Below are 27,736 nucleotides of genomic sequence, written 5' to 3'. Positions count from 1 at the left end.
CGTTAGCACAACGCGGTTGATGTAGTCGTACGTCTTCACGATCCGACCGATCAAGTACCGAAGGTACAGCACCTCCGAGTTCAGCACACGTTCAGCTCGATGACGTCCCTCGAACTCCGACCCAGCCGAGCTTTGAGGGAGAGTTCCGTCAGCACGACAGCGTGGTGACGATGATGATGTTCTACCGACGCAGGGCTTCGCCTAAGCACCGCTACGATATTATCAAGGTGGATTATGGTGGAGGGGGGCACCGCACACGGCTAAGAGATCCAAGGGATCAATTGTTGTGTCTCCAGGGGGTGCCCCCCTCCCCGTATATAAAGGAGTGGAGGGGGGGAGGGCCGGCCCTCTCTATGGTGCGCCCTAGGAGGAGTCCTACTCCCACTGGGAGTAGGATTCCCCCCTTCCAAGTAGTAGGAGTAGGAGTCAAGGAAAGGGGAGAGAGAAGAGAAGGAAGGAGGGGGCGCAGCCCCTCCCCCTAGTCCAATTCGGACTAGGCCTTGGGGGGCGCGCTGCCTCTCCTCTCTCTTTCCCCTAAAGCCCAATAAGGCCCATATACTCCCCGGCGAATTCCCGTAACTCTCCGGTACTCCGAAAAATACCCGAATCACTCGGAACCTTTCCGATGTCCGAATATAGTCGTCCAATATATCGATCTTTACGTCTCGACCATTTCGAGACTCCTCGTCATGTCCCCAATCTCATCCGGGACTCCGAACTACCTTCGGTACATCAAAACACATAAACTCATAATATAACCGTCATCGAACTTTAAGCGTGCGGACCCTACGGGTTCGAGAACTATGTAGACATGACCGAGATACGTCTCCCGTCAATAACCAATAGCGAAACCTGGATGCTCATATTGGCTCCCACATATTCTACGAAGATCTTTATCGGTCAGACCGCATAACAACATACGTTGTTCCCTTTGTCATCGGTATGTTATTTGCCCGATATTCGATCGTCAGTATCTCAATACCTAGTTCAATCTCGTTACCGGCAAGTCTCTTTACTCGTTCCATAATACATCATCCCGCAACTAACTCATTAGTTGCAATGCTTGCAAGGCTTAAGTGATGTGCATTACCGAGTGGGCCCAGAGATACCTCTCCGACAATCGGAGTGACAAATCCTAATCTCGAAATACGCCAACCCAACAAGTACCTTCGGAGACACCTATAGAGCACCTTTATAATCACCCAGTTACGTTGTGACGTTTGGTAGCACACAAAGTGTTCCTCCGGTAAACGGGAGTTGCATAATCTCATAGTCATAGGAACATGTATAAGTCATGAAGAAAGCAATAGCAGAATACTAAACGATCGTGTGCTAAGCTAACGGAATGGGTCAAGTCAATCACATCATTCTCCTAATGATGTGATCCAGTTAATCAAATGACAACTCATGTCAATGGCTAGGAAACATAACCATCTTTGATCAACGAGCTAGTCAAGTAGAGGCATACTAGTGACACTCTGTTTGTCTATGTAGTCACACATGTATTATGTTTTCGGTTAATACAATTCTAGCATGAATAATAAACATTTATCATGAAATAAGGAAATAAATAATAACTTCATTATTGCCTCTAGTGCATATTTCCTTCATCCTCTACCTCCCGCTCGAGGCAGAGCAGGGGAGGCAGAGCGCACGCCGGCGCTCGTCCGGCGATAGTCGGCGCCTCCGGCCGTCTCCCGCGGCACTCCGCCTATGGGAGAGCTTAGCGTAGAGCGGCGCATCCGCTGGTGCAGGTCACGGCCGCCGGAGGGGGCCGAGGTGACCGCAGCTTTGACGGTGGCGGGGGAGGTCGTCGGCCATCCGTGGCTCTCGGCGTTCGAGTATCCGCGCGACGGTTCAAGGAGGTGGGGAGGTTCGTCGGACCACGGGGAGTCTTTGTGTGGAGGAAAGGGAGGGAGGTGAGCTCGGTGTTGCTCGAATTTGAGCGAGCCGAAGTGGCGGCCGTGCGGTGGTAGGAGGATAAGGAAGGTGCAGGAGGAGGAGTAGGCTGCTCGAGGAGGTCGCTGGGGGGAAGAGGGAGTGAACCGAGGCCAGAGAGGGCTCGGGGGTGGCCTTTTATGGCCGGCGATGGTGCACCGTGAGCTCATGCGCCGGCAAGGCTGTTGCCGTCGCTGCAAGCCACGGGGGCGCGGGTGGGCGTGTCTGGGGTGCTCGTGGGGTTGGTCTAGGGCAAGGGGAGAGAAGAGAGAGAGCGGGGAAGGGCCAGAGCATCGCGCGTGTGAGCCTGCTCATTGGAGCTCTCGGGCGGCCATGGTGCGCGTGCGAGCAGGGGAAGGAGAGAGAGAAAGGAGGGGGACGACCAGCTGGCGTGTCTCGGACGCCGAGGCGCATCGTCGGGCGTGCTGGGGAGGCCCGAGGTGGCCGGAGGCGTCGGGCAGAGGGCGGCTACAGTTCCTAGGCGCACCGTAGCGCGCTCTGGAGCATGCAAATGGCTGGCATGGCCATTTTTAAAGGGCCAGGGCATGTCCCTTTGTGCCTTGGAGCTTCCTTGGATGCTCTAGAGTGGATAGGAATAGGTGGGGTGCTGCATATAGAAATGGGAGAGAGAAGAGCTGTTGCCATGGGTGAACAGAGAGAGAAAGAGGTGGGTTTTACCCCCAAATAATTGAGCTGATGAAGGAGGAGAGTTACTGGAGGTAGGAGAGGGTCAGGAGGAGCTGTGGTACATAGTTGAGCCCATGGAGATTAGTGGAAGAGGTCAAAAATGGAATTTTGGTAAAGTGGCAGAAGGTGTTTGATGCTTGTTTGGGTAAGCAAATGAACTCCATTTGGCATGAGACCCCACAGGATGAAATGGCACATATAATTAGGGCCTCCCACCAATTTTGAGCTCTTTTGGGCAAAGTTGCCAATGCAACTTTTGTAAACCCTAGAAATCAACAGAAATGCATTTACCAAGATCTAGTTGAGCAAATCACTTCCCCTTGATGAACCACTTGGTGTAGTGGCCTCATTTGGTCATGTGAACATGCTCACAAAAGTTGGGGTTAAGGAGAGAAAGTTGCTAGTACAAAGTTGTTCAAATTTAATTCTGGTCAGAGAGGGTTTTGGGGCATTTTGGTGAACCAAAGTGACCTTAATTGAGATGAGGCTTTGCAAGGTGATCACAATATGCATTTGTGACTTTCTTGATTTTCCTTGGATTTTTATGAAAATATTTCCTGTAGAAATATTTCAAATCCTTGAAATGGGCAGAAATGGTTTTGGGAGGTTTTGTCCAATATTTTGAACATGACCATGTGTTGAAACTCTTATATATGGAAAATATATGTCCACTAAGTTTCCCTGATTTTTGTCAAATATTTTCGAAACAATAAAATATTTTTCCCTATTAAAGACCATTTCTGGCCTTAAGAAAAAGCTTTTAAATAAAATAGGAAAATAACTTTTAAAAATATATTTTTGTGGTTTATGGGAGTCCTATATCTAATAGGATTCAAATATACCTTTTGAAAGATTTTTCACACCCCAAATCAAGTACTTGTAGTGCAGACCTCAATTCAGGGGTTTTTGGAAAACTAATTTTAGAAAATACTTTTTGGCCAAATTATTTTTGTAAGAAATTACTATATTGATCTATACACATGGCATGATCATTGGGCAAGGTTTTGGATCATGGAGAATGAGTATAAGAGTTGGAGGATTAATTTGATTTTTAGAGCACTTGCAACCAGCAAACCAAAAATCCAATCAAGCAAAGTTTAAAACACTGAAAAGTTTTTGTCAAACCACATTTTATCATGATTTATTAGCTTAAGTGTTGTGGCATGAAAATCAGGGTGTGACATGAGCCCTCCCTCCAATCGCGCGTGCAGATGCACGGGAAGTCAAAAAACATGCACAGGCATGCGTGCATCGTCTGCCGTGCTTAAGAGATGGATTGACCCATGCAGACACGTTGCTACCTTTTTGCACTATGACTGGTGGGCCGAGTTGGCCGCTGGTCCCATGGGTCTGTGCCTTGCCTTTGTTCTCGTTAGAGCATCTCCAGTCGTTCGGCCCCCCAGGACGCCGAAAAAGAGCCGCCTGGGGCCAAACCGACGTTTGCTTGGCGCCTGGGGGCGATTGCGTTCCCAGTCGACGCCCCCAGGTCGCCGCCAAAATCGCGTGAACTCGGCAATATTTCATAGAAATTTAAACAGACTCGGCGATCTGGCACAAACTCGGCGATATTTCATAGAAATTTGTACAAAAACAGATAAACATGCAAACTACGCCTAGCCTTGCTATGCCGCGGCCGCCGTCCGCCATCTACATGCCGAGGAGCCTATAAAAACGGTGTAGTCGTAGTCGTCGTCGCGCGCCCCGCCGGAGACGCCGCCGTCCCTACTGCACCCCTGGCCAGGGTCGCCGACGCGCGGTGGGGGTTGGACGGCCCGGCCTCGCCCTCCTCGTCGCTGTCGAGGACGATGATGCCGTCCTCCTTGCGTCCGCGGCGCCGGGCCTGGAGCTCCGCATATGCCCGACGCTGGCGGAGCACCTGCTCGCGACGTAGTCCTCCCTCGCCCACTTGAGGGCGGCCTCGTTGTCGGGGGCCACCATGTCCGCGTGCTCCGGCTTCACGGGGAGCAGCCCCGGCTCGGGCTTCGGGCGGACCAGGCGGAGGGAGCACGGGGAGAGGCGGGCGCCCTCGTTGATGAAGAGGGGCGTCGCTGATGGTGCGGTGCCGAAGCGGCGTCTCCTCTGGCTCCGGCTTGACGGGGCGGAGCGCCGGCGAGCCGGAGGAGAGGGAGCCGGAGCCCGACGAGGAGGATGTCCCCGGCTCCATTGGCCGCGGCGTCCAGGAGTTGCCACGGCGGCGAGAGAACGGCGGGCGCAACGGGTACTCGAGGCGCGGCGTGTTGCCGGTCTCGATGTGGTCGAGGACGGCCTCGAGGGTGCGGCCGGGCACGCCCCACCACTCGTGCTGCCCGTCACAGTTGAGGCGTCCGCGGGGATGATGCCGTTGGCGGAGGCGATCTGGTCTTCACGACGGCGCTCGAAGTACATCGTCCACAACGTGTGGCTGTCGGCGGCGTAACTCGGCTCGTTCCGCTGCGCCTCTATCAGCGACGAGCGGATGCGGGCGATCTCGGCCCGCCGTGCAGCCCCTTCGGGCACCGGTGGCACCGGGACGCCGTCGGCGCTCAACTTCCACGACCCCGGCACACGCATGTCCGGGGGCGCCACATAGTCGGCCTCGTAGAGGAGGCGCGCCTCCTCGTGGAGATGGTGGCGACCGAAGCCGTTCGCCGTCGCGGCGTCGCCGGGGTACCTCTCAGCCATTGCTCGTCGGCGGGAAGAAGGGGAGTGTTGCTTTGTGTGGCGATACCAGGCGAGGTGGGGCGACTGTGGCGTTCACCGGCGGGGAGATCGGCTTTTATAGCCGAAGCGGGGCGGTGAGAGCCTGCATTCCGGGCGACACGTGGCGGAAGCGGGCGGGACGCGCGTTGGTGGCGCCTTCACTGCGCCGCCCATGAGGCATCAATGGAGGCTGACCGGCACGGCAGCGCGGCAGCCTTGGCATTGATTCCCGCGGGAACCGAGGCGATGAGGACGACGCGGCGTCTCGCTGACTCGGCGGGCCCATCCCCGTTCGCGCCAAAAAACGCGTCCCTCGGCGCCCCAGGCGCCCCCCAGCGCGCCGGGTTCGGCCTGGGTCCGGCGACGCCAGTTTCCGCCCAAACCGGCGAAAAAGGGCTCCTGGGGGCGCGACTGGACCGTTTTTTTGGTGCCGGCGGCAAAAAAAACGCCTGGGAGGGCCTGTTGGGGGCGCGGCTGGAGATGCTCTTAGTGTGAGAGGTGTGTGAAGTTGTGTCCCGCCTGTGGTTGGCTAGAGTACAGAGAAGAGGTGGACTGACGCTGACATACCCGCACGACGCACCATGACAGATGGGCCGTGTTGAATGCTGGTCCCAGACATCGGTGGGTGGGCTTGGTTTTTTTTTTCTTTGACCGCAGGTGGGTGGGCTTGGTTTTTTTTTTTACCGCAGGTCGGTGGGCTTGGTTTGGTCCACTGAGTTTTCATCCCGCGACGGATCTTTGCTATTACGTCTCGTCCGCATCTCGTCTAAGGATGGCAATTTTACCCATGGGTACGGGTATCCGCGGATACCATACCCACATGGACAGGGTATGGGCATAATTTTCTACCCACGGATAGTACCCATATTCTACCCGTTAAGTCATGGGTAGGGCACGGGTATAGCCTTTTACCCATGGATATACCGATACCCTACCCGTTTATATTGACATGCGAACCTTACCCGTGATTCACAAGTGTACCTATGTTAAAGTTGTGTTGTGAGCTTGTGAACCTATGTTAAAATTGTCACCAATTTTCAATTTGAATTGAGATAATTATCATGTACCCGTCTATCTGTTATTGAGTTGAGATCAACGTTTTTTTATTAAATATGCTATAGATGAATGTAAAACTGCGAATAACTTGTGTACTATTTGATCTATCCGAGGTACCCATCGGGTATGGGTAAGGGTTAAGTTTCATACTCGTGGGTACGAGAATGGGTAGATTTTTGTACCAATTGACTATACAGGTATGGATATGGTATTGCTATACCCGCCCCATACTCTACCTATTGCTATCTTTAATCTCGTCTGGTGTTTGAATACGGGAAAGAGAGATCTTCTGCTGCATACACACCCGCCCTTGCGCTTTGGATTGTTTCTGTTCGTGCCGTTGAGTTTCGTCTAGGGTGGTGCGCCATGCCGCGTGCTGTTGCTGGGGCCTGGGTGTGGGCGCTCGCTGCAGCGCAGCCAGTGTTCACGAGCCCCGCACCCCCTCCTTTCCTCCTCCTCCTCCTTTCTCCTCGTCAGCCAATCCGCCTTCTCGCTGCTTCTTCTCCTCCACCGCCTTGTCTCCGGCCGCCGGCCTCCCAGGCGCCCCACCTCACAACGATGTTTCCCGAGGAGCAACGCGAGCGAGGCCAGTGGATGGAAGGAGCGGATCGAGGCCTCGCACGCTAGCTCCGCCATCTGCTTCGGCATGTTCTAGATTTGCGCCGCCGCGTGCGATGGTTCTAGATCAGCGCAGATCGCCGTCGCGGGATATCAGGGGGCGGCGGGTTCTTCACATCGGCGGCTGGCGAGCAGGGGAGGGTCAGGAGGCTGACAAGGCGTGCTAACGAGCAGCAAGGTTGGCGGTGGGGAAGCGGCTGCCCGGAGCTCCAAGCTGCGCACACCTCGCGGGGTCTTGTCTCACCAGGCACTCGATGTGGCGGCATACCGAGGTGACACAACGACGGCCGTGCTCGACACCCTCTTTCGCGTCTCGGCGATGGTCTAGCGCCATAGGCGGCTCGTACGGCGGTCCAGCGGAAAGTGGCCTCAGCGGGTGGGCGACGACGACCGCAGCTGGTGCACGAGCTCGCACTCAACCCGTCCATACTCAACTCGTCTCGGTATGAGCCCCTTGCAGCCAGTTTGAAGTTTTCTCTTTTCTCCTTCTCCGTTTGTTTGACCTGGTTCTGTTCGGGTGGATGCAGGTGCGGACTGAAAGTTGGACGCTCTGTGCCAGCATATGGAAGTGCTGCGACCACTGTTGTTCCGTCTGTGAGGTATAGTGCTAATTGGGCTTGTGAATTTATCGTGTCTTGGAATGGATTGCCTAATTGTTGGGGTTTTCTCAGTATGTAATTTCTTTACTCATTTTTTATTGTTAATTCAGTGGTCCTTGATTGCAACTGGTGTCATCCTGTTCTTACTCGCAAGTTACAGTAGTGTTATGTATAATATACCCAAGCTCTTGTTTCTTAAAATTATCCAACTATTAACTGGAATATGAATAGTTGCTCTTGCAAGTGAATTTTCATTACGTGATTTGAGGAGGATGCGCGGTCTTCAGACTCTGAGATTTCTGGTTTTTTCATTTGATCATTTCTGCAGAGATTGTCTTTCTGTGCATTATTTGGTAACCATCTACTACAGATCAGCTACTGCCCTGCTGTGCCCTTATGGTGAATGATTGATGGTGCATGTTTTCCTGTTAGTTCTCTGTATGCCAACTTCTCAATTTTATCATTTTGCATTTCTCCAAGCCTTTCATTCTCACTGTGATTCCCTGAGATGCACTATCCATAGGCAATGCACTTTTTAATAAAATATGGCGGTGAACTTGAAAAGAGTGATTTATCTAGCTACACCAACCTATTGTTTATGTTCTTGCTTTTGCAAATACTCCCTCCGTCTCATAACGTAAGACGCTTTTCGACTCTACACTAGTGTCAAAAAACGTCTTACATTATGGGGCGGAGGGGGTAGTAGTTTATGGTTGACACTTTAGTGTATATCTGTCATGCACCCATCTGGACTATAAATAGGACCCTTCACCACTACATCATACAGCAACAGACACTATGGATCTACTTCTGCTACTGATCTCGCTTCTTATGGTGAGTGCAAAAATCATGTTCTAATCGGATAGTTTCTTTCCATGTAGCGGATATGCGCACAAACTGCTTACATGTGTAGTTAGTTAGTTAGTTAATTAATTAGCTTGGGCGTGCGTGTGTATTTGCCATGAATTGCTTACCCATTATGCTCGTTCTGATGCACACAGGTCACTGGAGGAGAGCGAATCTCACTTGAATTTTGCCGATGCGGCCACGATGGTGATGCTTAACTCTGTGGAGATACCAAAGGTCTACTGGTAGGTGGTGCTTCCTGGAACCCCAATGCCTCCACCTTGATACCTACAGATTCTTTATAATGACTCTTAGTTTGCAATCCGTTACGAAACATAAATGAAGATAATAGATGTGGATCTTTTGTTCTAATGAATGATAAATGTTAGCTTAAAAGGATAAATTAACTTTTTCTCTACCACGTGAACTTTGAACTTACCGAGGCTAATTTGATAAGAAGCATAGTACCTGTATCATGTTGAAAATGATCCTTCTGTATTCCATTTTCAGGGATAATCCTGTTGTCTTCTGTTTTTATATGATCTAAAACTATATGGATCTTGTGCAGTTTAGATGTTCTCGAATGAGTACGAATATTACTATATCTGAACTTGAAATTAGTACGAGTCTGACAGCCCTGCAACTAAAACCAAAACTAAAACTACAGGGATCTTGTGCAGTTCAAAGCTAGCTGTCATTTGTTGGAATATCAGTTATCTTGTTTGCGCATGATAACCTGCTTATCATGAAAAAGTAGAATATTTTAGGACCAAGCTGATGGAAGCATATTGAAAATAAATCTCTATCATTGTTTTATCTGCCAGATTGATTCTTCGGATGGTGAGGTTAAATTAATCGAGATTAGCTTGTTCTAAAAGTTTGCCTCAATGTAATTAGCAGGCTAGCAAATTTGAATAATGAAATTTTGAATGACATATATATTAGTGATCTGTAGACTGAATATGTGTAATTTGCATGAAATATATCAGGGTTTTGATTTGTGTGCTCAAATAAATTTGGTCCGTTTATATTAAATCCCACATTGTGCATAGAAGAACAATTGCTTGGTTTGGTGTGTGTCATTTTTTGTTTAGCTATTTCAGCTAGATCAAATCAACCACAACATCCTTATTAACTCTCTTTTATTTGTTTGCAGGAGGCTTAGCAGGTCCGACTTAAGTTCTAAGTTGATGGTGTTTAGCATTATTGGTTCGATCCATGCGGAGGTCCTCGGCGTCGTTGCAGCGGCGGGACAAGCGATGAGCTGCAGATGCGCACATGCGTTGTCGCCGAAGGCCGATGTCTGGGGAAAGTGAAGAGGAGCGCTGGGTCTGCTCGCCTGCCTCCTCGCAGCGACCGGCTAAGGTTGGACTGACATGTGTTGGAGTTTCATGATGGAACAATATTGCCACTGTCAAATGTCACATGCATGATTATTTAGCATTGGAACCCCATTTCATGTGGTAAACACGCGTGCAGCACTTCCCGTCATTTTCTGTTTGGAGTAAAGCATCCCTTAGGTTGATGATGTGATAACCTGGTTTGCAAGTTTATATTTTTCTTCTTGTTCAAACAAGAAAATTTGTGTTATCCTATTTTTATTTGGCATGCGGTGACTCCTTTTGTCTGAAGTGAACAATTGTCAATTGCTTCTTTCATAGCAGTGATGCGACCCGTCAGTACAATGTTTTAAATTAACTTCTGGACACAGCATATTTGTTTCCATTGTGTGTTGATGAGTTCTATTCTTTACTGAATGGCTATGATGATTTTTGCCCCTTGGTGTTAGAAATCTTTCACCATATACTGAGATGTACTTCCTTCGTCCCAAAAATTTTGTCTTAAATTTGTCTACATACGGATGTATCTAATACTAAAACGTGACTTGATACATCCGTATTTAGACAAATCTAAGACAAGAATTTTAGGATGGAGGGAGTATATTTATTTACATCTGGCAGGTTGGTTCCACTTCCATCCAACTTTGCTCAGCTAGAACTTGCCGGTGGAGAGCTTCGATGGCAGCATCAACTGGATCTGGTTGGCCCACGTCCACGCTCCTCCTTCGTCCCTGCACTCCTTGTAGTGTGTACGGCGATAGTTCTTTATGTCCGTCGTGTGATGAGAAATACCATGCTTTAGTAAATTATCACATGGCTTCTCAATTAAAAATAACTTCCTAATGTATATGATGTATGATACGATGCATATGATGTTTTTCATGTATTAGACTTCAGGATTTTTGGATGGGTGATAAGCTTCCCATGTGTGTATATATATATATATATATATATATATATATATTTTGCAAAATCGGCCGATGCTTGTGAGAATAGCACCCCCGTGGACACTTCTATTTGGTCATATATGTAATGTTCCCATTTATTTTGTTCCTTTTTGGTTCTTAAAATTAAGATCTATACTTGCAACAGTCCGATAGAGGCGGAGCTGACTGCATGCATGGAGGGAATCGACCTGATACTGATTCCGAAGTGGCTGCCAATATGATCCAGCAACTGGAGGTTGATCGGTCCCCGACGACATCTATTATTGGCGAGATTAAAAGTCTTCTTGCGCAAGATAGACTGTACTCCATTCAAACAGTTCGCCTTGCTGGAAACAGTGTTGCTCATCGTCTAGCTCAAATAGGTCACCATAACATACGAACAGTTCGGTTGAGGTCTGATCCTGATGAGATTGATTTGCTGTACCGTAACAATTGTAATCCCCAAGGTTAAGCAATGAAATCTCTTTTAACCCAAAAAAAATCTATACTTAGCCATATGTTTAATCTGATGTCGTTCATGCATATAATATCGCTTCAATTTTAGGTCTTTCACAACATTGGCACATAAGTGGTTGCTAAAACCTAATTTTACCAACACTTAGGTTTCACATGGTCTCTATGCTTCCTCGAACATAAAGTTAACAAAAAATGCAAAAAAATTAATCGCGCACATGGTTTCAAATGGGTCTCTGTGCCGTGTTTCATATCATAGAGGACTAAACCATGCGATTTTTTTCATCGCAAACATGGCTTTAGCGTGCCTCTGCGTCATTTAGCGCAACGGGTCCACTAGTAACTGAAAAAAGAAGTAGGGAAGCTGGGTGCTATGGCATGTCGCCCCAGTCTGCATGTCACCCCAGTGTGTACTCATTGAGGATCGTAAGTTCTTAGGAGTCAGTTTCTGAATTTAGAAATCCCGTATTGTCCTAGGATGACAGGCAATCCTAGTCTGCAGTGTAACGCGCTATGCCTATTGTAATGTCATAGTGGAGAGCAATTTAGCTTGCAAGGTTTTGCATTTCCACAAAAAATCTTCTCCAACACGTTTTCTTTTCCAAGTAGCACGGAACTACAGAAAAAGCACATCCTTCAGAGTTCAGACTAAAACCATTGAGACAAAACAGAGTAGGAATTCGTAGGGCATGTGTTCTGCTAGGTGATCCAACATGATTATTATACACATTTTGAAGTAGGCAAAGGTTTAAAATGTACACTACAATTTCCACCGCCAAGAATTTACATCATGTGGTGAATCCTTAAGTAAATGCAGATACTGACCTCATAAAGCTTCCAAGCAACAGCTTCTATGAGCCATGGTTGCACTACTTAGAATGCAATGTCATGCTGGATGTGTCGGAGCAATACGGGGGTGACAATGTCCGGTGAGCTAAGCTGGGGGAGATGGCCCTCAGAGGGCATCACCTCAACGATGGAGTCGCCACCAAGATGCTTGTGCAAGTACTCTGACACCACAACTGGCACTGCGAGGTCCTTGGTGCTCTGAACGATATGGCATGGGACCGAGACGAGCGGTAGGAGGGTGCGCACATCACTCTGGAAGATCGTCTGGGCAACGCTCAGGGCTATGTCTGGGCGAATGTTGAAGAGAGTTCGGCTGAACTCCTGAACTGACACAGATTCCAGGTCCCCTCCAACACAGAGTGGTGCAAAACCTGAGCACCAGGCCTTATAGTTTGATCTCATCGCTTCAAAGAGCTCATCAAGCTCCTCCTGCTCAAATCCCCCATAGTAATCCACATCATTGAGGTACCTGTTTGGTCAATACAAAATTGGATATGTGAAATAGAAATCAAAAAACGAAACAGAGCAACCAGAAATGAATTAGTAGAGAAGGTCCGAAAGGAAGGATGTAAACTCTTTTGAAACATCAGAACTGGATAGGATGTCCAGAGATACTCAACATACCAAACAAATAGCGTGTACTTGTGAGATACAATTGCATTTGCTACAGAATAACAACTGAGTGATTCATATAATGTCTGATCTATAATTGCAATCATCCTCTCATCCGACGAGGGGTATGTGGGAGCACAAAAGAAACAATTAGGTTGTTAAGAAGTTGGGGTTGTCAGAAAGATGACGAAAAAGCCATGGACAGATGCTTGGAAAGGGACATTTCCCACTTAGCACTGTAATCTTCCAAACTAGCTCGGTATCCTATATCTTATATACATAAGAAGTTCATCCCCACATTTATCTAAACATGCATCCTGTCCACATCACCATCTAGCCACATTAGCAACTCTCGGCATGCATTCGCTCTATTTTCAGTGTACACCAGCAATCAACAAATGCTATTTTCCTGCCATCTTAACATTCCACGTCACCTCAATTTTCATGTGTCGTAGAAACATATGTGACTGATTGCATCCATCTAACTACCGCATTATTTACTAGAAGTCCATATCTCTTCCCCTACCATTACGTTGTCTCTTCTCTCCTTAAATACTCACTTTACCCTGGTCTTGAATCCTCCAGTTCACTTTCTCTTTCCCCACTCTTTTCCTAATTGGTTATTCCTTTGTTTCCCGACAGGCATGGAGAAGATATGGCTTCCTTGGTTTCTACTCCCTCCGTCCCAAAATAAGTGTCTCAAGCTTAGTACAACTTTGTACTAACGTTAGTACAAAGTTGAGACACTTATTTTAGGACGGAGGGAGTATTTCTTAAGCCTATTTGTTGCGTCCATTGGTAGGAGGTGTTTTGCATAGTTGCTGGCCGTTGTCTTCTGTTGCGCCGCTTGATTCACCCCGGCCTCTTAGCCTGTGCGGCCACCATTATCAACTGCGGCGCGTTGTCCGCTTAATCAGAACAAAAATACATATGGTAGTCATGAACATGCATTCGTGCCGGCCACCTTGGCACTCCAGTTTCTCTCTCGATAAATCTTCATGCGCCAGCCACGCTGCTACGGTAAGGTGTTTGATATGTCTCCATCATATTTGCCCTTTTCATTTGTTTTCTTTCCCACATATATTTTGCTAGTTTAGGCTTCAAACCATGTATAGTCAATAGGATGTCGGCTGTTTATTTCTTGTAAATTTTGCCTTGGAATAGAGCTTAGCTCCACCTACCTACCCTCATGGGAACTAGACCTCCATTGTGGAGATGGCTCCTTGTGGATAATAAGGCCTCCCGAGGGAGAAGACTCTGAGGAGTACAAAGCCACCTCCGGGTGAAGATTCCTCCATGGAATTCAAGTGCTCTTTGTCTTACGACTTTGGGAAGAACCACATCCTGCTCCCTCTCTCTTGTGGATGATTGGGACCAAGGATTTATCCATGTGTGTCTTGTGTTGCCACTTGTGTTGATTTGTGCTTGTTTCCCCTGTGTTCTTCCGCTCTTCTCTCGTGCTCTTCGCGTTCTTCCTCAAATTCACCTCCAATTCGTGAAGATAGGGCCACCCCTATTGTTTTGCCCCGTATCATAATAGATTTTGCTTCAGCAGTAAGAGCTCCAATATGTCGCTTGCACAGAGATCTACCTCAAATAGATAATGCATACTAGAACATTTATTGTAAATGCAACCTCACCCAGGATAGTTTTGATAGGTTTAGGGTTTAGGGTTTAGGGCTGGCCTGCTCCCAGCTGTAGTCCATTGCTCGTCTCGCGCCCGTGGTAGCAGGACCGAGCTCATCTCGCGCCCGGCTGCAGGACCGAGCTCGTCGCGTTCCCGGCAGCAGGACCGAGCCTGTCTCGCACCCGGTGCAGCGGGACGGGTCAATGGAGGTCAATTTTGGCCGGCCTTTTGGGTCTCGGTGCCGGGGCCACCCAGGGGTGTGGAAGGCGAGGCCTTTCCACTCGTCTCTTTGGTTGGGGTAGCGACGTGTCTCGGGTGAGGTGGTGTCAAGGTCTTGGATGCCGAGGCGGCGGCCCTGGTGGTGGTAGCGCAGTGCTCATGGGCAGAGCCTGTGGCTTGGTGTTGCCCGGTGACCATGGCCCTGTGGGCGGCATGGTGGCCGGGGTGTGGCATTCGATGGCGGTGAGTGTTGCGGGGGTGAAAACCTGTTCTATCTTTGGACGGACCGGCGGCGGCGTAGCGCGTCCCCTTCTTGAAGGCGTCGTCGCGGCTCTCATCGGTCATCGTGTTGCTCCAGGAGAAACTCTGACCCTCGGGTCGGGCGGTTGCGGCGCGTTGGCGTCGTAACCTTCTTGGAGGCGCCGCCTTGGAGCACACGGTTCGTCATATGCGACTTCATCTCTTCACGGTGGCGTGTTCACGGTGGAGGACCCCGATTGCTCTTGTAGTGTTAGGGGTGGTGTTGCTGCGCTCAGCGCCTATGTATCCCGCCCTGGGTGTGTGCGTGTGTTGTCGTGGGGTGCGTTTGTACTTGGGCCATGGTTGATCTTTGCTTTATATATAAAGCGGGGCAAAAGCCTTTTTTGGTATAGTTTTGGTGGGAAACTTGGTGTCAAATCCAGGAGCTCACCAAGATTTGTATGTGGGCTGGTTTGTGGTGGTCTGGTGGATCTTTTTACTATGTAATCTTTCGACTTTTGTGTTTACTCCATGAAATCTCGAAAACTAACTACATCTATCCCGTCTTACGAAGCCCAAACCAAGCCAGATCTACTCGCTCCTGTAGGCAGCATTAACCACTAGGTTTTAGAAACCCTCAGAGAACATCTGTCCAAGATAAAACTCATATTCCGTTCCAACAGAAATCATGATACCATTTTCAGTCAAGCTGATTATGATCAGTCTCATAGTTATGGTGGGGTACAAGGGTACCACCTCGTCCAACCATTTACAAAAGGCAAGCACATACCTCGAAGAAGAAAAAATAACTAACTCATCCAACAGCAACCTAGAATACCACCTTGCAGGTAGTTATGAGTCTACTATCCTGGTTTCTTCTCAATTCACCTAATTAATCTAAGATCCAACGGTCAACACTAAACACCCCTCTAGAATCCAAGTAAATTAGACAGTGGTTATTGACAACATCTAGATCACCACCACTAATAATGTTTTTGGAATAAAACCATAAGAGCTAATCCTTTGAGGCAGGACCGAAAAATGTCTCCATCCTAATGAAGGTACATCAGATTAGTGACGTTGTAAGAAGGTATGAGGTGTGTAAAAAAGTTGTAGGCCTATGTCCCTAGCGAGTCTTAATTTCTGCCTGTCGTCATGCCGCAATCTGCCCCCAAATCCTAAAACATCCTTCGTGAGTAGAGCAAATCAATGTATTATCCCAAATCAATCAAAATGACCGCATACGTGTAAATCAAACGACTAACAACCGATGCTCCCAACATCAAATTCCCCAATCGATATGACTAGAAGGGTTGAGTGCTTTGCTGTGCCATTGTTGTTGCTGGGATTTCATAATTTTTGTTTGTTATTTTGTTTGGCGCGTCAGGAAGTTTTTTTTTACACAATCTCACAAAGCTTTTATTAAGTCGTCAATGTTTACAGGGACGAAAAAGAGATTATCAGGCTGGCCTAATCAAATATGGCGGCCAACCCCTAAAGATAAAGCATGCTTCACTAGATTGTGAGCTTCAACATTTGAGTTCCTAAGCTCATGAACGAAATTACACAAGGTGAATGCAGCAGCCCGGTCTATTATTTAATGAATGATTGCACCATAGCCCACAGAGCTCCCCCGATTGAGATCTTCAACAACCACCAGACAGTCTGAAGCAACATGAATCCTTTGGACACAGATCATCAGCAAGTGCCAAGGCTCTGACTGCAAGTGGCTCAAGTGTTGTGGGATCAGAAATACCAATGAAAACAATTACTGACGCTCCCAAGTAAGATCCGCCTTGGTCTCTGCAAATTGTCTAGCTAAGGGTTTAGGAGTTAAGGAATGTAATTTAGCTTGTAACAAGATGGGAATGATAAATATCTATCACCCATCTTGAGTGGGAATGTTGGGCTGAGTGTGTGTAGTGTGTACATGGGGTTAGCCCAAAAGGCCCGCCCTTGTGTATATACTCATACCTTTAGGCTGTAGAAGGTAGTAAGAGAGAATTCCAGAATTTTCCCAAATTTTCCCAAAGACAACAGATCCAATTCTCGGCATTTAAGTTTTGGTTATAGCACATGTGCTCAACCATTTCCTCCGATGGGAGAGCCCATACACTTCTTGCCATAGAGCAGTCAAGCAATGCGTGTCAGCATGTATCCTCCGCTCCCCATAAAGAACATACACACATCGTAGACATATTCCGATGGTGGAGGAGTTGTGCCGTCGGAATTGAGTGTCGTGCCAATCGCCATAAAAAGACCCAAGTCCAGCCCCAATTCTCCTCAGCCCCATCAAACGTGCCTTCACCTTCCTCCAGCCAATTCTCCCTGCTCAGTTTTGTTTTGACAATCATTCTATAAGCAGATCTGACCGTGAAGTTTCCACGACGTTCCTTGCTCCATGCCCAGAAATCCTCCGCGTGGGGAAGATGGTGTATGTTTTCTTTTTTTATAATACGGTATTTTGGTCAGCTTTCTTGGCAGTGTGATTCTATCTTATCTGATAATCAACTCATACTTGTTGGCGCTTGTATAATATCGGTGCTACAGTGTCACTTGTCGGCGCTTCTTTTTTCTAGGTGGTGAGAGGATGCGCAGGACTGATCTGTTCTCCAGGCTGGTTTGCTGTTGCTTAATTTGAGAAATCATTGACCCATTAAAAATCTTGAATCAGATCCAAAATAGAATACTTTAACTGAATGAGACAGCTAGTTGAGAAGTCGTTCACCCGGTCAGAATCGTGAACCAATCGAAAACTGAACACCACAATTGAATTGGAGGACTCCAAAATTAAGGAGCATAGTCTATTAGATGGTTAGACTAGCCACAGTGGGGAGTAACTTAGACTAGTAACATGCATATGTTACTACTAGTCAATGTCACTACCTCTATAGTGGAGAGTAACATATTTATGGTGTCATGCAACACTTCATTTATTGTGTTATAGACTCATCTTGTCTTGGTATGTGATGTTACTCATAGTATGAGTAACTAGCTAATTTGCCTCTCTCCTCATTAATTAGTTGCCACATCATCTACTTTACATAGATATATGTGATGTTACCACTCAGAGCAAGTACAATAGAGCTGAGTCAGTTGGTTATAAGAAATAAACTAGTATATTCTTACTTAGTTGGAGGAGAGAGAAGGTAAGCGGGCTCTTGGTGAAGAGTCCGCTCTAGCACATGCTCCTATGCACTTTGTGAGAGTGAAAGGTGGGCCATATAATAAAAAAGTAGTATGCTCTTCTAATCAACTATTGTACATGTTGGCTACAAGATGGGCTATAGATGACATGGCAATGGCTTATAGCCAGCAGTTGGCTATATTATTAACCATGCTCTCATGTTACTCCCACTGTGGGTAGTCCTAGGACCATCAAACAAACAAATAAATAGTTCCAGTGGAAATCGAAGACATCTATCCATTTATAATCCTCCTTTAATAGGATTAAGGGATCCTCCAGTTGGAAATGATAACAAAAACGCATATTAAGTCATTAGAAGGAATAAGAATCTTGTGCCGACCTTCTGTAATAGTCTACCTAGTGGGAATTAAACGAATTAAGCAGCTACTTAGAAAGTGAGGCAACGTTGCTGCGTACCTGGGAGAAGCGGAGAGGAGTACGAGCTTGGAGAAGAGGTCGGGACGGGAGATGGAGGCGAGCACGCCGATTACGGCGGAGACGGAGTGGCCGACGTAGATGCAGGAGGCCATCCCGAGCTCCTCCAGGATGGCGAGCAGATCGAGCGCATATCCCTCGAGCGTGGCGTAGCGGGAAAAATCGAAGTAGTCTGGGTTGGTCGGCCCGGCGCCCATGGTGTCGAAGAGGACGACGCGGTAGTCAGCGACGAGGTGCGGCACCAGGTGCTTCCACACCGACTGGTCCGTGCCGAAGCCGTGCGCAAGAACGATCACTCCGCGCTTCCCCTCCCCGACAACCCGCAGGTTGTGTGCCTCCTCCACGATCCCCATGGATTTGATTGACTTCGCTTTCTCGTCTCCTCTTCTTTGACGGGATGAGAGGGAGGGGAGTGGGCGGCAGCTGGAGATGCACGAGTGGCGGGGGTTCCAAGGCTAAAGGCGGGCGCCGGGCTGGACCGCACTCCGCTGGTAGAAGGAAGGAATGGGAATGGGACCGACGCTGCTGCACAACAGGCTAGCAGTTTGCACTAGCCGGCGTAAAAGGCGCATTAGTTGTTGAACGTGACATATTTATATTAACTTTTTTATAATCTCTAACCTTGTATAGTTTGACTCCTAAAGATATGATAAGATTAGTTTTCTTGTCACGTAAGACATCTCGCGTATATATTATGACCAACTCCGTGGAATAAAATTGAGCTGCATGCCATATCTTTTCTACATGGTATCAGTTTTCATCGCGTTCTCCCTCGCTTCCGCTCCACGCAGCCGCCGCTGCCACCCCTCCCAAACCCTAGCGCTGCCGCCGCTACTTCCTCTGTAGCCGTCGCCGCCTCCTCCTTCCAAACCCTACGCCGCTGCCGCTACTCCTTCCCTCCCATAGCCGCCGCCGCCTCCCCCAAACCCTACATTGCTGCCGCTGCTCCCTCCCGTAGCCGCCGCCGCCTCCCCCAAACCCTACATCGCTTCATCGGAAGGGCAGCTCGTGATGTTCTTCCTTTTCCTTTTGAGCACCTTTTCCTTTTCCTCCGGAGTATGACCTATGTATAACATTCTACGTTATGACCTCCGGTAGTCACAAAATTTTGAGCGCCTTTTCCTTTTCATGTAAATCAGCGGCTCATACTTGTCATGCTTGTCGTATCGGAAAACACGTTCATTTGCCGTTTTCTTCATCTACATCAATTGCCACTTTTCCATTTGATGGTATCCATTGTGATGTTTGGACATCTCCAGTGCCTAGCAATTCGGGCTTATCATATTATCTTGTGATTTTAGATGATTTTTCTGACTTCACTTGGACTTTTCCGCTACGTCGTAAATCCGATGTCGCCTCCACCCTTCACTCCTTTTATGCTTACGTCCACACCCACTTTCATCGCACCATTGCTCACCTTCAAACGGATAACGGAAAAGAGTTTGATAATCTCGCCATTCGACATCTTCTATCCACCCATGGCACCATCTTTCGTCTCACATGTCCATATACATCCCAACAAAACGGTCGAGTTGAACGTGTCCTCCGCACTCTCAATGAGAGTGTTCGTGCGTTGCTTTTCCATGCACACATGCCCGCACGGTACTGGCCAGATGCCCTCGCTACTGCCACGCTTCTCCTTAACATCCGGCCTTGCAAACCACGATGGAGCTATACACCTCATCATCTCTTGTTCGGGTCTCCTCCATCCTATGACGATCTTCACGTCTTCGGTTGCTTATGCTACCCTAACATTACCGCCACTGCTCCACACAAACTTGCACCTCAGTCTCTCGCTTGTGTGTTTCTTGGCTACCAACCCAACACCAAAGGCTTTCGCTCCTACGACCCCGTCTCTCGTCGTGTGTTCGTCTCGCGGCACGTTTACTTTGATGAGGTTGTCTTCCCTTTTGAGCAGGTCACTTCGAAGACTGCCCCCATTGGTCACCTGGCGCCCTTGCGCTTCCTGCGCCGCGGCCGCCTGCTCCTTCGGCGGCCCGTTGGGTTCCCTAGATCGCACCTCCCTCGCCGGCTGTGGTACAACCGGCCTCGACTCCACTGGCTCAGGAGGAGCCGACCCTGTCTCCGCTGGCTTCGGCTCCAGCCCATGCAGGCGCGTCGGCCTCCTCATCGCCGTCCCCGGCCAGGCCCTCCGCCGCGATGTCGCCCCCATGCACCGCCTCAGGCGCCCTCTACGTCGGCTCCTCGTCACTCTCCGCGGTCTCGCCCGCGGACCCGTCTTCACCACCCGCGGCTCCGTCTGCGGTCTCGTCGCCGCCGCCCTCTGTGGCTTCGCCTGTGGCCTCGACCGCCGTCTCGTCGCCTGCGGTCTCCTCCGCAGCCTCGTCCTTGTCGTCTTCTACACCCGTGGTTGTGGGTCCGCCTTGACGACGGCCTCGCCCCCGCCTCCGCCACCTCATCACTCCATGGTGACGCGTGCTAAAGACGGGATTCATCAGCCGAACCCCCGCTACCACAACCTCAGTGTCACGACCATCTCTTCGGTACCACACTCGGTGCGCTCTACATTGAGCGACCTGCACTGGCTCACGGCCATGCGCGCTGAGTATGATGCTCTTGTCGCCAATAGGACCTGGACGTTGGTCCCTCGCCCTCCCGGCGCCAACATCATTACTGGCAAATGGGTATTTTGGCATAAACTTCTTTCGGATGGCTCTCTGGATAGGTACAAGGCTCGTTGGGTTGTTCGCGGATTTGCACAACGTGCCGGTGTTGACTTCTCGAAGACCTTCTCCCGGTTGTTAAACCCGCCACAATTCGTGTTGTTCTTCAGCTCGCCGCATCTCGTCACTGGCCTGTTCATCAGCTTGACATCAACAACGCCTTCCTCTACGGTCACCTTCAGGAGCGTGTTCTTTGTCAGCAGCCAGCTGGTTTTGTTGATCCCACTCGGTCTGATGACGTTTGCCTGCTCTCACGCTCTCTCCACGGCTTGAAACAGGCACCTCGTGCGTGGTATCAACGCATTGCAGCATTCCTCAATGCTCTCGGGTTTCGCAGCACCACCTCCGACATGTCACTATTTGTGCTTCATCGAGCTGATCATGTCGCCATGCTTCTTCTGTATGTTGATGATATCGTCATCACCGCCTCTCGCACGGATTTACTTCGCGACATCATTGGCCGCCTTGGTTTAGAGTTTCGGCTCAAGGGTGGGCGTGTTGCACTTCTTCCTCAGCATTAATGTGCGACGTGATGCCTCCGGATTTTTTCTTCATCAAGGACAGTATACTCTTGATCTATCGGATCGTGCCAGCATGTAGCGACCCGACCTCAGACGGTCAAGTCTTTGTGCATAAGTGTCATCCCTGGATCGGTAATGCTGACACACACATTATTTGAATGGATTTATAACAGAGTAGCTCACACTTATTACATCGAATGTCTCAAGAGAGAACTTATTACAATAAATATGGCTTAAGGCCATCTAAATAAGATAACAGCGGAAGGCTTGGAAGATAAAGTGAGTCCATCAACTCCAATGGCATAGCTGAGTGCATGACAAACGACCTAGCGCACCTTACTCCTCGTCTGAAAAGTCTGCAACATGATACGTTGCAGCCCGAAAATGGGTCAACACATGGAATATGCTAGCAATATAACACAGTAGAACAATGAACAGATAAATGCTATCACTACATGCATATATGGCTGGTGGAGGCTCTATGGTTATATTGTTTTGCGAAAAGCCAATTTTCCCCTACAACAAAGGAGTATATTTGGTTTAACTATCATGGTGGTTGAAACATCATTGAGAAGGTTCCTCCAACTCAATCCCAATTAAGGTAGTCATTACAACCCAACAAATTAATTTAGAGTGATGAGATCAAATCAATAATTCAAGTACCAGATACTCAAGATGTCCATAACCGGGGACACGGCTAACCATGATTAGTTTATACACTCTGCAGAGGTTTGCGCACTTTTCCCCACAAGACTCGATCTCCTCCGTTGAATTTCTCGCACTACATGGTGTTTGAGAAACGGATGACCGAGACATAGTCTTTCAGAAGCATTAACTCTAACCCTGGGTAGACAGTACCAACCTACATCCCCTACATCTCTTAGCCTACCATTGGAAGAGGTCATGCAACTTACTCAACTATGCTAGAGCCCATAATAGCTTGTGGCTGCACACGGAAGTTTCTAGCATGAATAAATCTTATGACCCCTTTGAGCCTAGGTGGCGGACCGTAGGATGATCACACGGGTCCTCCGGGATATCCTAGGACAACACTGGATTCTCCAGGTGCCCACAAGCAATCCACCCAGATGTGTATTAAAGTTGCCACCTTAAGTTGAACCATTAATTAACAAACTCACATCTGTCATGGATACACTCATACCCAAACCACGTCTACGAGCATAGCATGGCAATATAAGCATAACGTAGAAGTAACTCCCAAGGGTTTGATAATAAAAACAGGTAATAGGTTCTACCTCATCATCTACTTCCCAATACCCACAAGTTAATCACATCCTAATCATGTAGTGTTTGAGGATTGAAACTAATGCATAAAAACTGGTTAATAAAGGGGTATGATCAATGTGTTACTTGCCTTGCTGACGATCTGCAAAACCTAGTGACTCGTAGTAGCACGCTTCGCACTCCGGGAATTCTATCGCAAACAAACAATATCATACATAAGCAATCAAGCAAAGAAGCACGGGTAAAACTCAAATAAGAAGATCCAACCAGAAAGTTCAACTTAAGAACTCTGGTTTGCAAAAATAATCAAATCAAACGGAGCAACGAAACTCAAACTACGAAAGAAACAAGATCCGTTTACTAATTTGGACTAAAGTCAAATTTTACAGTACCAAAATCTTGTTCAAGTTGGTTAAGCAGAAAGAGGGCTTCGAGACGAAGATCTAGGCACTTGCTTCACCTGATTTGGATAAACGAGCGAAAAGATAACCTAAAACGAAGATCATGGCAGAAATCGCGATAAAAAATAATCGCGGAAAAACCCTTAAAAATAAAACGAGACGAACAGGCTAACGAATGAACGTTCGCTGTCTGCGGCTAACTGACGAACAACGTTCGTTAAAACGAACGTAGGGACGAACGTCCGCTAAATAAATAAACCGATGGAAAACCGAATGAACCGATCTAAAAAAACGAAACCAAGGTTAAAAATCACCAGGGTTTTTACCTAAAACCCCAAAAAAACGGCAAACGGATCGGATCGGGACGGGCGGCTCCGGCTGCGTCTCCGGCGAGGCGGGGCGCGACGGGGCGGCGGCGGAACGCGGAAGCGGCGGCGCGGGGCGCTGCGGCGGCGAGCGGCGTGACGGCGGCTGCTGCGGGCTGCGGCTGCTGCTGCTGCTGGAGGCGGGGTTGAGGGCGGCGGCGGGGTGCGGTTATAAAGGGGAGGGGGGCGACTCCGCTTGGGGCGGGGGCAACCCAGACGGCGGCGGCGTCCCGGACTCCAGCGGAGTCCGGCTCGGGCACGGGTGCGTGCGCGAGGGAGGCAGCGGGCGGCGTGGGCTTGGCCCGGCTCGGCTGGGCCGATGGCCCAGTCGAGCGGCTGACTTAAAAAAATAGATTTCGCCAAAAAACAATCCTAGAAAATAAAATAAAAATCTAAAAATGCCAAAACAAATTTTCACCATTTAAATAAAATATTTAAAACTGGATGAACATTTTCTTGGCCCTAAAAATGCAGTTTTGAAAAATGCATATTTTTCTAATTCAAATAAAATTGCAATAAAATTCAAATAACATTGTTTATTTGATTTTAATATTTTTCCTCCAATATTCCTTTTATTTTGGGGAAGTCATATTATCTCCTCTTATATATTTTAATATGAAATATTTTCGAAGAGAAAAATTATTAAAACCAAAATGATCCCTGTTTCAATATTTGAGAAAATTCAAATATGAAAAACATGAAATCCCCAACTCTCTCCGTGGGTCCTTGAGTTGCTTAGAATTTCGAGGATCGCAAAGCAATAACATATGATATGCATGAATGGCCTATGTATAACATTCCAAATTGAAAATTTGGGATGTTACAAACCTACCCCCCTTAAGATGAATCTCGTCCTCGAGATTCGGGTTGGCTAGAAAATAGGTGTGGGTGGTCTTTGCGTAGATGATCCTCTCGTTCCCAGGTGGCTTCATCCTCGGTATGGTGGCTCCACTGAACTTTGCAAAACTTAATAACCTTGCTGCGCGTGACTCGGCTGGCAACCTCGAGAATCTTGACAGGTTTCTCCTCATAGGCCAGATCACTATCCAACTGAATTGCTTCCAGGGGCACTGTGTCTCTCAGAGGAATATCGGCCATCTCTGCATGACACTTCTTCAACTGGGAAACGTGAAACACATCATGAACTCCTGACAGTCCTTCAGGTAACTCCAACTTGTAGGCAACCTCTCCCATGCGTTCCAAAACTCGGTATGGTCCTACAAATCTCGGGGCTAACTTTCCCTTAACTCCAAAACGTTTAACTCCTCGTAGTGGTGACACACGGAGATATGCTCTGTCTCCGATTTCATAGACTACCTTCTTGCATTTTGAATCTGCATAACTCTTCTGCCTGGACTGAGCTACCTTCAGTCTATCTTGAATTAGCTTAACCTTTTCTTCGGACTCCTTAATCAAATCCGGTCCAAACAACTGGCGGTCTCCAACTTCATCCCACATCAACGGTGTTCTGCACCTCCTTCCGTACAAGGCTTCGAAAGGTGCCATCTTCAAACTAGCATGGTAGTTGTTGTTGTATGAGAACTCCGCGTAGGGCAGGTTGTCATCCCAACTAGATCCATAATCTAGCGCACAAGCTCTCAACATGTCCTCCAGAATCTGATTGACTCTCTCGGTCTGTCCATCTGTCTGCGGATGAAAAGTTGTACTAAACTCTAGCCTGGTCCCCAAAGTCTGGTGCAACTGATGCCAAAACTTTGAAGTGAACTGTGTTCCTCTATCTGATACGATGGTCCTTGGAACTCCATGCAGACATACGATCCTGGTCATATATATCTTGGCCAACTTTGCACTTGTATAAGTGGTCTTCACGGGGATAAAGTGAGCTACTTTGATCAAGCGATCCACTACTACCCAGATAGAATCATATGCCGATCGGGTCTTGGGCGGAGTCCGACTCGGGCACGGGTGCGTGCGCAAGGGAGGCGGCGGGCGGCGTGGGCCTGGCCCGGCTCGGCTGGGCCGACGGCCCAGTCGGGCGCTGACTTTTTTTAGAACAGATTTCGCTGAAAAAAATCCTAGAAAATAAAATAAAAATCTAAAAATGCCAAAACAAATTTTCACCGTCTAAATAAAATATTTAGAACAGGATGAACATTTTCTTGGCCCTAAAAAGGCATATTTTTCTAATTCAAATAAAATTGCAATAAAATTCAAATAACATTGTTTATTTGATTTTAATATTTTTCCTCCAATATTCCTTTTATTTTGGGGAAGTCATATTATCTCCTCTCATATATTTTAATATGAAATATTTTCGGAGAGAAAAATTATTAAAACCAAAATGATCCCTGTTTCAATATTTGAGAAAATTCAAATATGAAAAACATGAAATCCCCAACTCTCTCCGTGGGTCCTTGAGTTGCTTAGAATTTCGAGGATCGCAAAGCAATAACATATGATATGCATGAATGACCTATGTATAACATTCCAATTTGAAAATTTGGGAAGTTCACTGGTCTCTGGTCAAGCGCATTCTCCGGATATAGGGTTTTCCTTTTCCCCCAAATTGACCTACAAGTATGACCTATGTATAATCACATGCACTCGCCTCGTGATGTTCACTGGTCTCTGGTCAAGCGCATTCTCTGATACATTCGCAGCACACCTACCTTCGGCCTTCGTCTTCGTGCCTCTGCCTCCACCGAGCTTTTTGCCTACACTGATGCAGATTGGGCCGGCTGTAGGTGGCGTCTTCTCTCTCGTTGATCTTCAATACAATGTTCTCCTCGATGTTCTTGGAGTTCTATCTGATGTAATACTCTTTTGCGGTGCATTTGTTGAGATCCGATGAATTGTGGATTTATGATCAGATTATCTATGAATATTATTTGAGTCTTCTCTGAACTCTTTTATGCATGATTAAGATATCTTTGTATTTCTCTTCAAACTATCAGTTTGGTTTGGCCAATTAGATTGGTTTTTCTTGCAATGGGAGAGGTGCTTAGTTTTGGGTTCAATATTGTCGTGTCCTCACCTAGTGACATAGTAGGGGTAGTGATGCACATATTCTATTGTTGCCATGAAGGATAAAAAGACGGGGTTTTCATCATATTGCTTGAGTTTATCCCTCTACATCATGTCATCTTGCTTAAGGCGTTAATCCGTTCTTATGAACTTAATACTCTTGATGCATGCTGGATAGCGGTCGATGTGTGGAGTAATAGTAGTAGATGCAGGCAGGAGTCGGTCTACTTGTCACGGACGTGATGCCTATATTCATGATCATTGCATTACATATCGTCATAACTTTGCGCTTATCTATCTGCTCAATAGTAATTTGTTTACCCATCGTATGTTTTCTTTCAGGAGAGAAGCCTCTAGTGAAACCTATGGCCACCGGGTCTATTTTCCATCATATATTTTCAGATTTATAAACCAAAAACTCCAAAAATGCCTTGTTGTAATTTATTTATATTTACTTTAGTTTGCTTTTTATGTATCTTTTATACCTATCTCCATTAGATCTCACTCTTGTTTCTGACCGTGAAGGGATTGAGAGCCATTTTTCATGTTGTGCGCAAGTGTTTGTTAGTTTGTGTAGGCACATAGATTGGAGACTTGCTTGTGCCTCCTATTGGATTGATACCCTGGTTCTTAACTAAGGAAAATACTTATCTCTACTTTGCTGCATCGCCCTTTCCTCTTCAAGGAAAAAATCAACGCAAGCTCAAGAAGTAGCAGGGCCTCGCCCGCGGTGTTGACGAGCTCAGTGATGCGGCCAAGCCAGGTGTCGTTGCCTTCGCTGGTGGGGCGGTAGCGCAGGAGCTCGAGCGCCATGAGTAGTGCAGCCTGCATGTTTGCCGGGCCACGGTGAGTATGGGAAGATGAAGCTATGGCCGGAGTGAGAGAAGGCGTGGCGGTGCGGCCGTCACGCTGCACGGAGGGCGGCAGGGAAGAGTCCTGTTGCTCGTGAGCAGCCAGGTTAGTGGCGGCGTTGGCTGTGGCTGGCGGGGAGAGGCGGCGGCCGCCACGGCCCGCCGACGCCATCTGGGCGACGTGAGCCATGCGGTGCTCGACACAAACACGACGAGTGTTGGCCATGGAGATGATGGAGCGGGGATGGAACAAAGTGGAAGAACTCCGGCACACCCCTACCTGGCACGCCAAATGTCGGAATCGGGGCTCCGGGGACCCAAGGTAAGGTTCGAACTCTGGGGTGTGCGCGGA

General features: G+C 48.0%; 1 protein-coding gene and 1 long non-coding RNA gene across 3 annotated transcripts; one reads left to right on the top strand and one right to left on the bottom strand.

The window, feature by feature from the left end:
* The first annotated feature begins 5,855 nt into the window (after positions 1-5,855).
* LOC141021300 (uncharacterized) lies at positions 5,856-10,121 on the top strand. Of its 2 annotated transcripts, XR_012182034.1 has the most exons (5): positions 5,856-7,421; positions 7,506-7,577; positions 7,906-8,411; positions 8,579-8,668; positions 9,580-10,121. It is a non-coding gene; the product is annotated as an uncharacterized lncRNA (long non-coding RNA). The 2 variants fall into 2 exon arrangements; XR_012182033.1 differs by having other exon boundaries at positions 7,906-8,668.
* A 1,622-nt stretch (positions 10,122-11,743) lies between these two features.
* LOC109764487 (probable esterase D14L) lies at positions 11,744-18,858 on the bottom strand. The gene is made up of 2 exons (XM_020323291.4): positions 18,315-18,858; positions 11,744-12,481 (listed from the first exon to the last, which is right to left on the bottom strand). The coding sequence occupies exons 1-2, from the start codon at positions 18,683-18,685 to the stop codon at positions 12,037-12,039; spliced, it is 816 nt and encodes a 271-aa protein (XP_020178880.1). The 5' UTR covers positions 18,686-18,858; the 3' UTR covers positions 11,744-12,036.
* Between the last annotated feature and the right edge of the window lie 8,878 nt (positions 18,859-27,736).

This window comes from Aegilops tauschii, chromosome 4 (genome assembly GCF_002575655.3).
Source record: "Aegilops tauschii subsp. strangulata cultivar AL8/78 chromosome 4, Aet v6.0, whole genome shotgun sequence".
Lineage (NCBI taxonomy): Eukaryota > Viridiplantae > Streptophyta > Magnoliopsida > Poales > Poaceae > Aegilops > Aegilops tauschii.
The sequence above is the reverse complement of the archived record's forward strand: the minus strand, read 5'-3'. Positions and strand labels throughout refer to the sequence as shown.

Bases quoted from the DNA above. Each gene is read 5' to 3' on its own strand.
- LOC109764487 (XM_020323291.4), bottom strand. From the start codon at position 18,685: ATGGGGATCGTGGAGGAGGCACACAACCTGCGGGTTGTCGGGGAGGGG. The intron at 12,482-18,314 runs GTACGCAGCAAC...TTGACCAAACAG, and splicing joins CTCCTCTCCGCTTCTCCCAG to GTACCTCAATGATGTGGATT.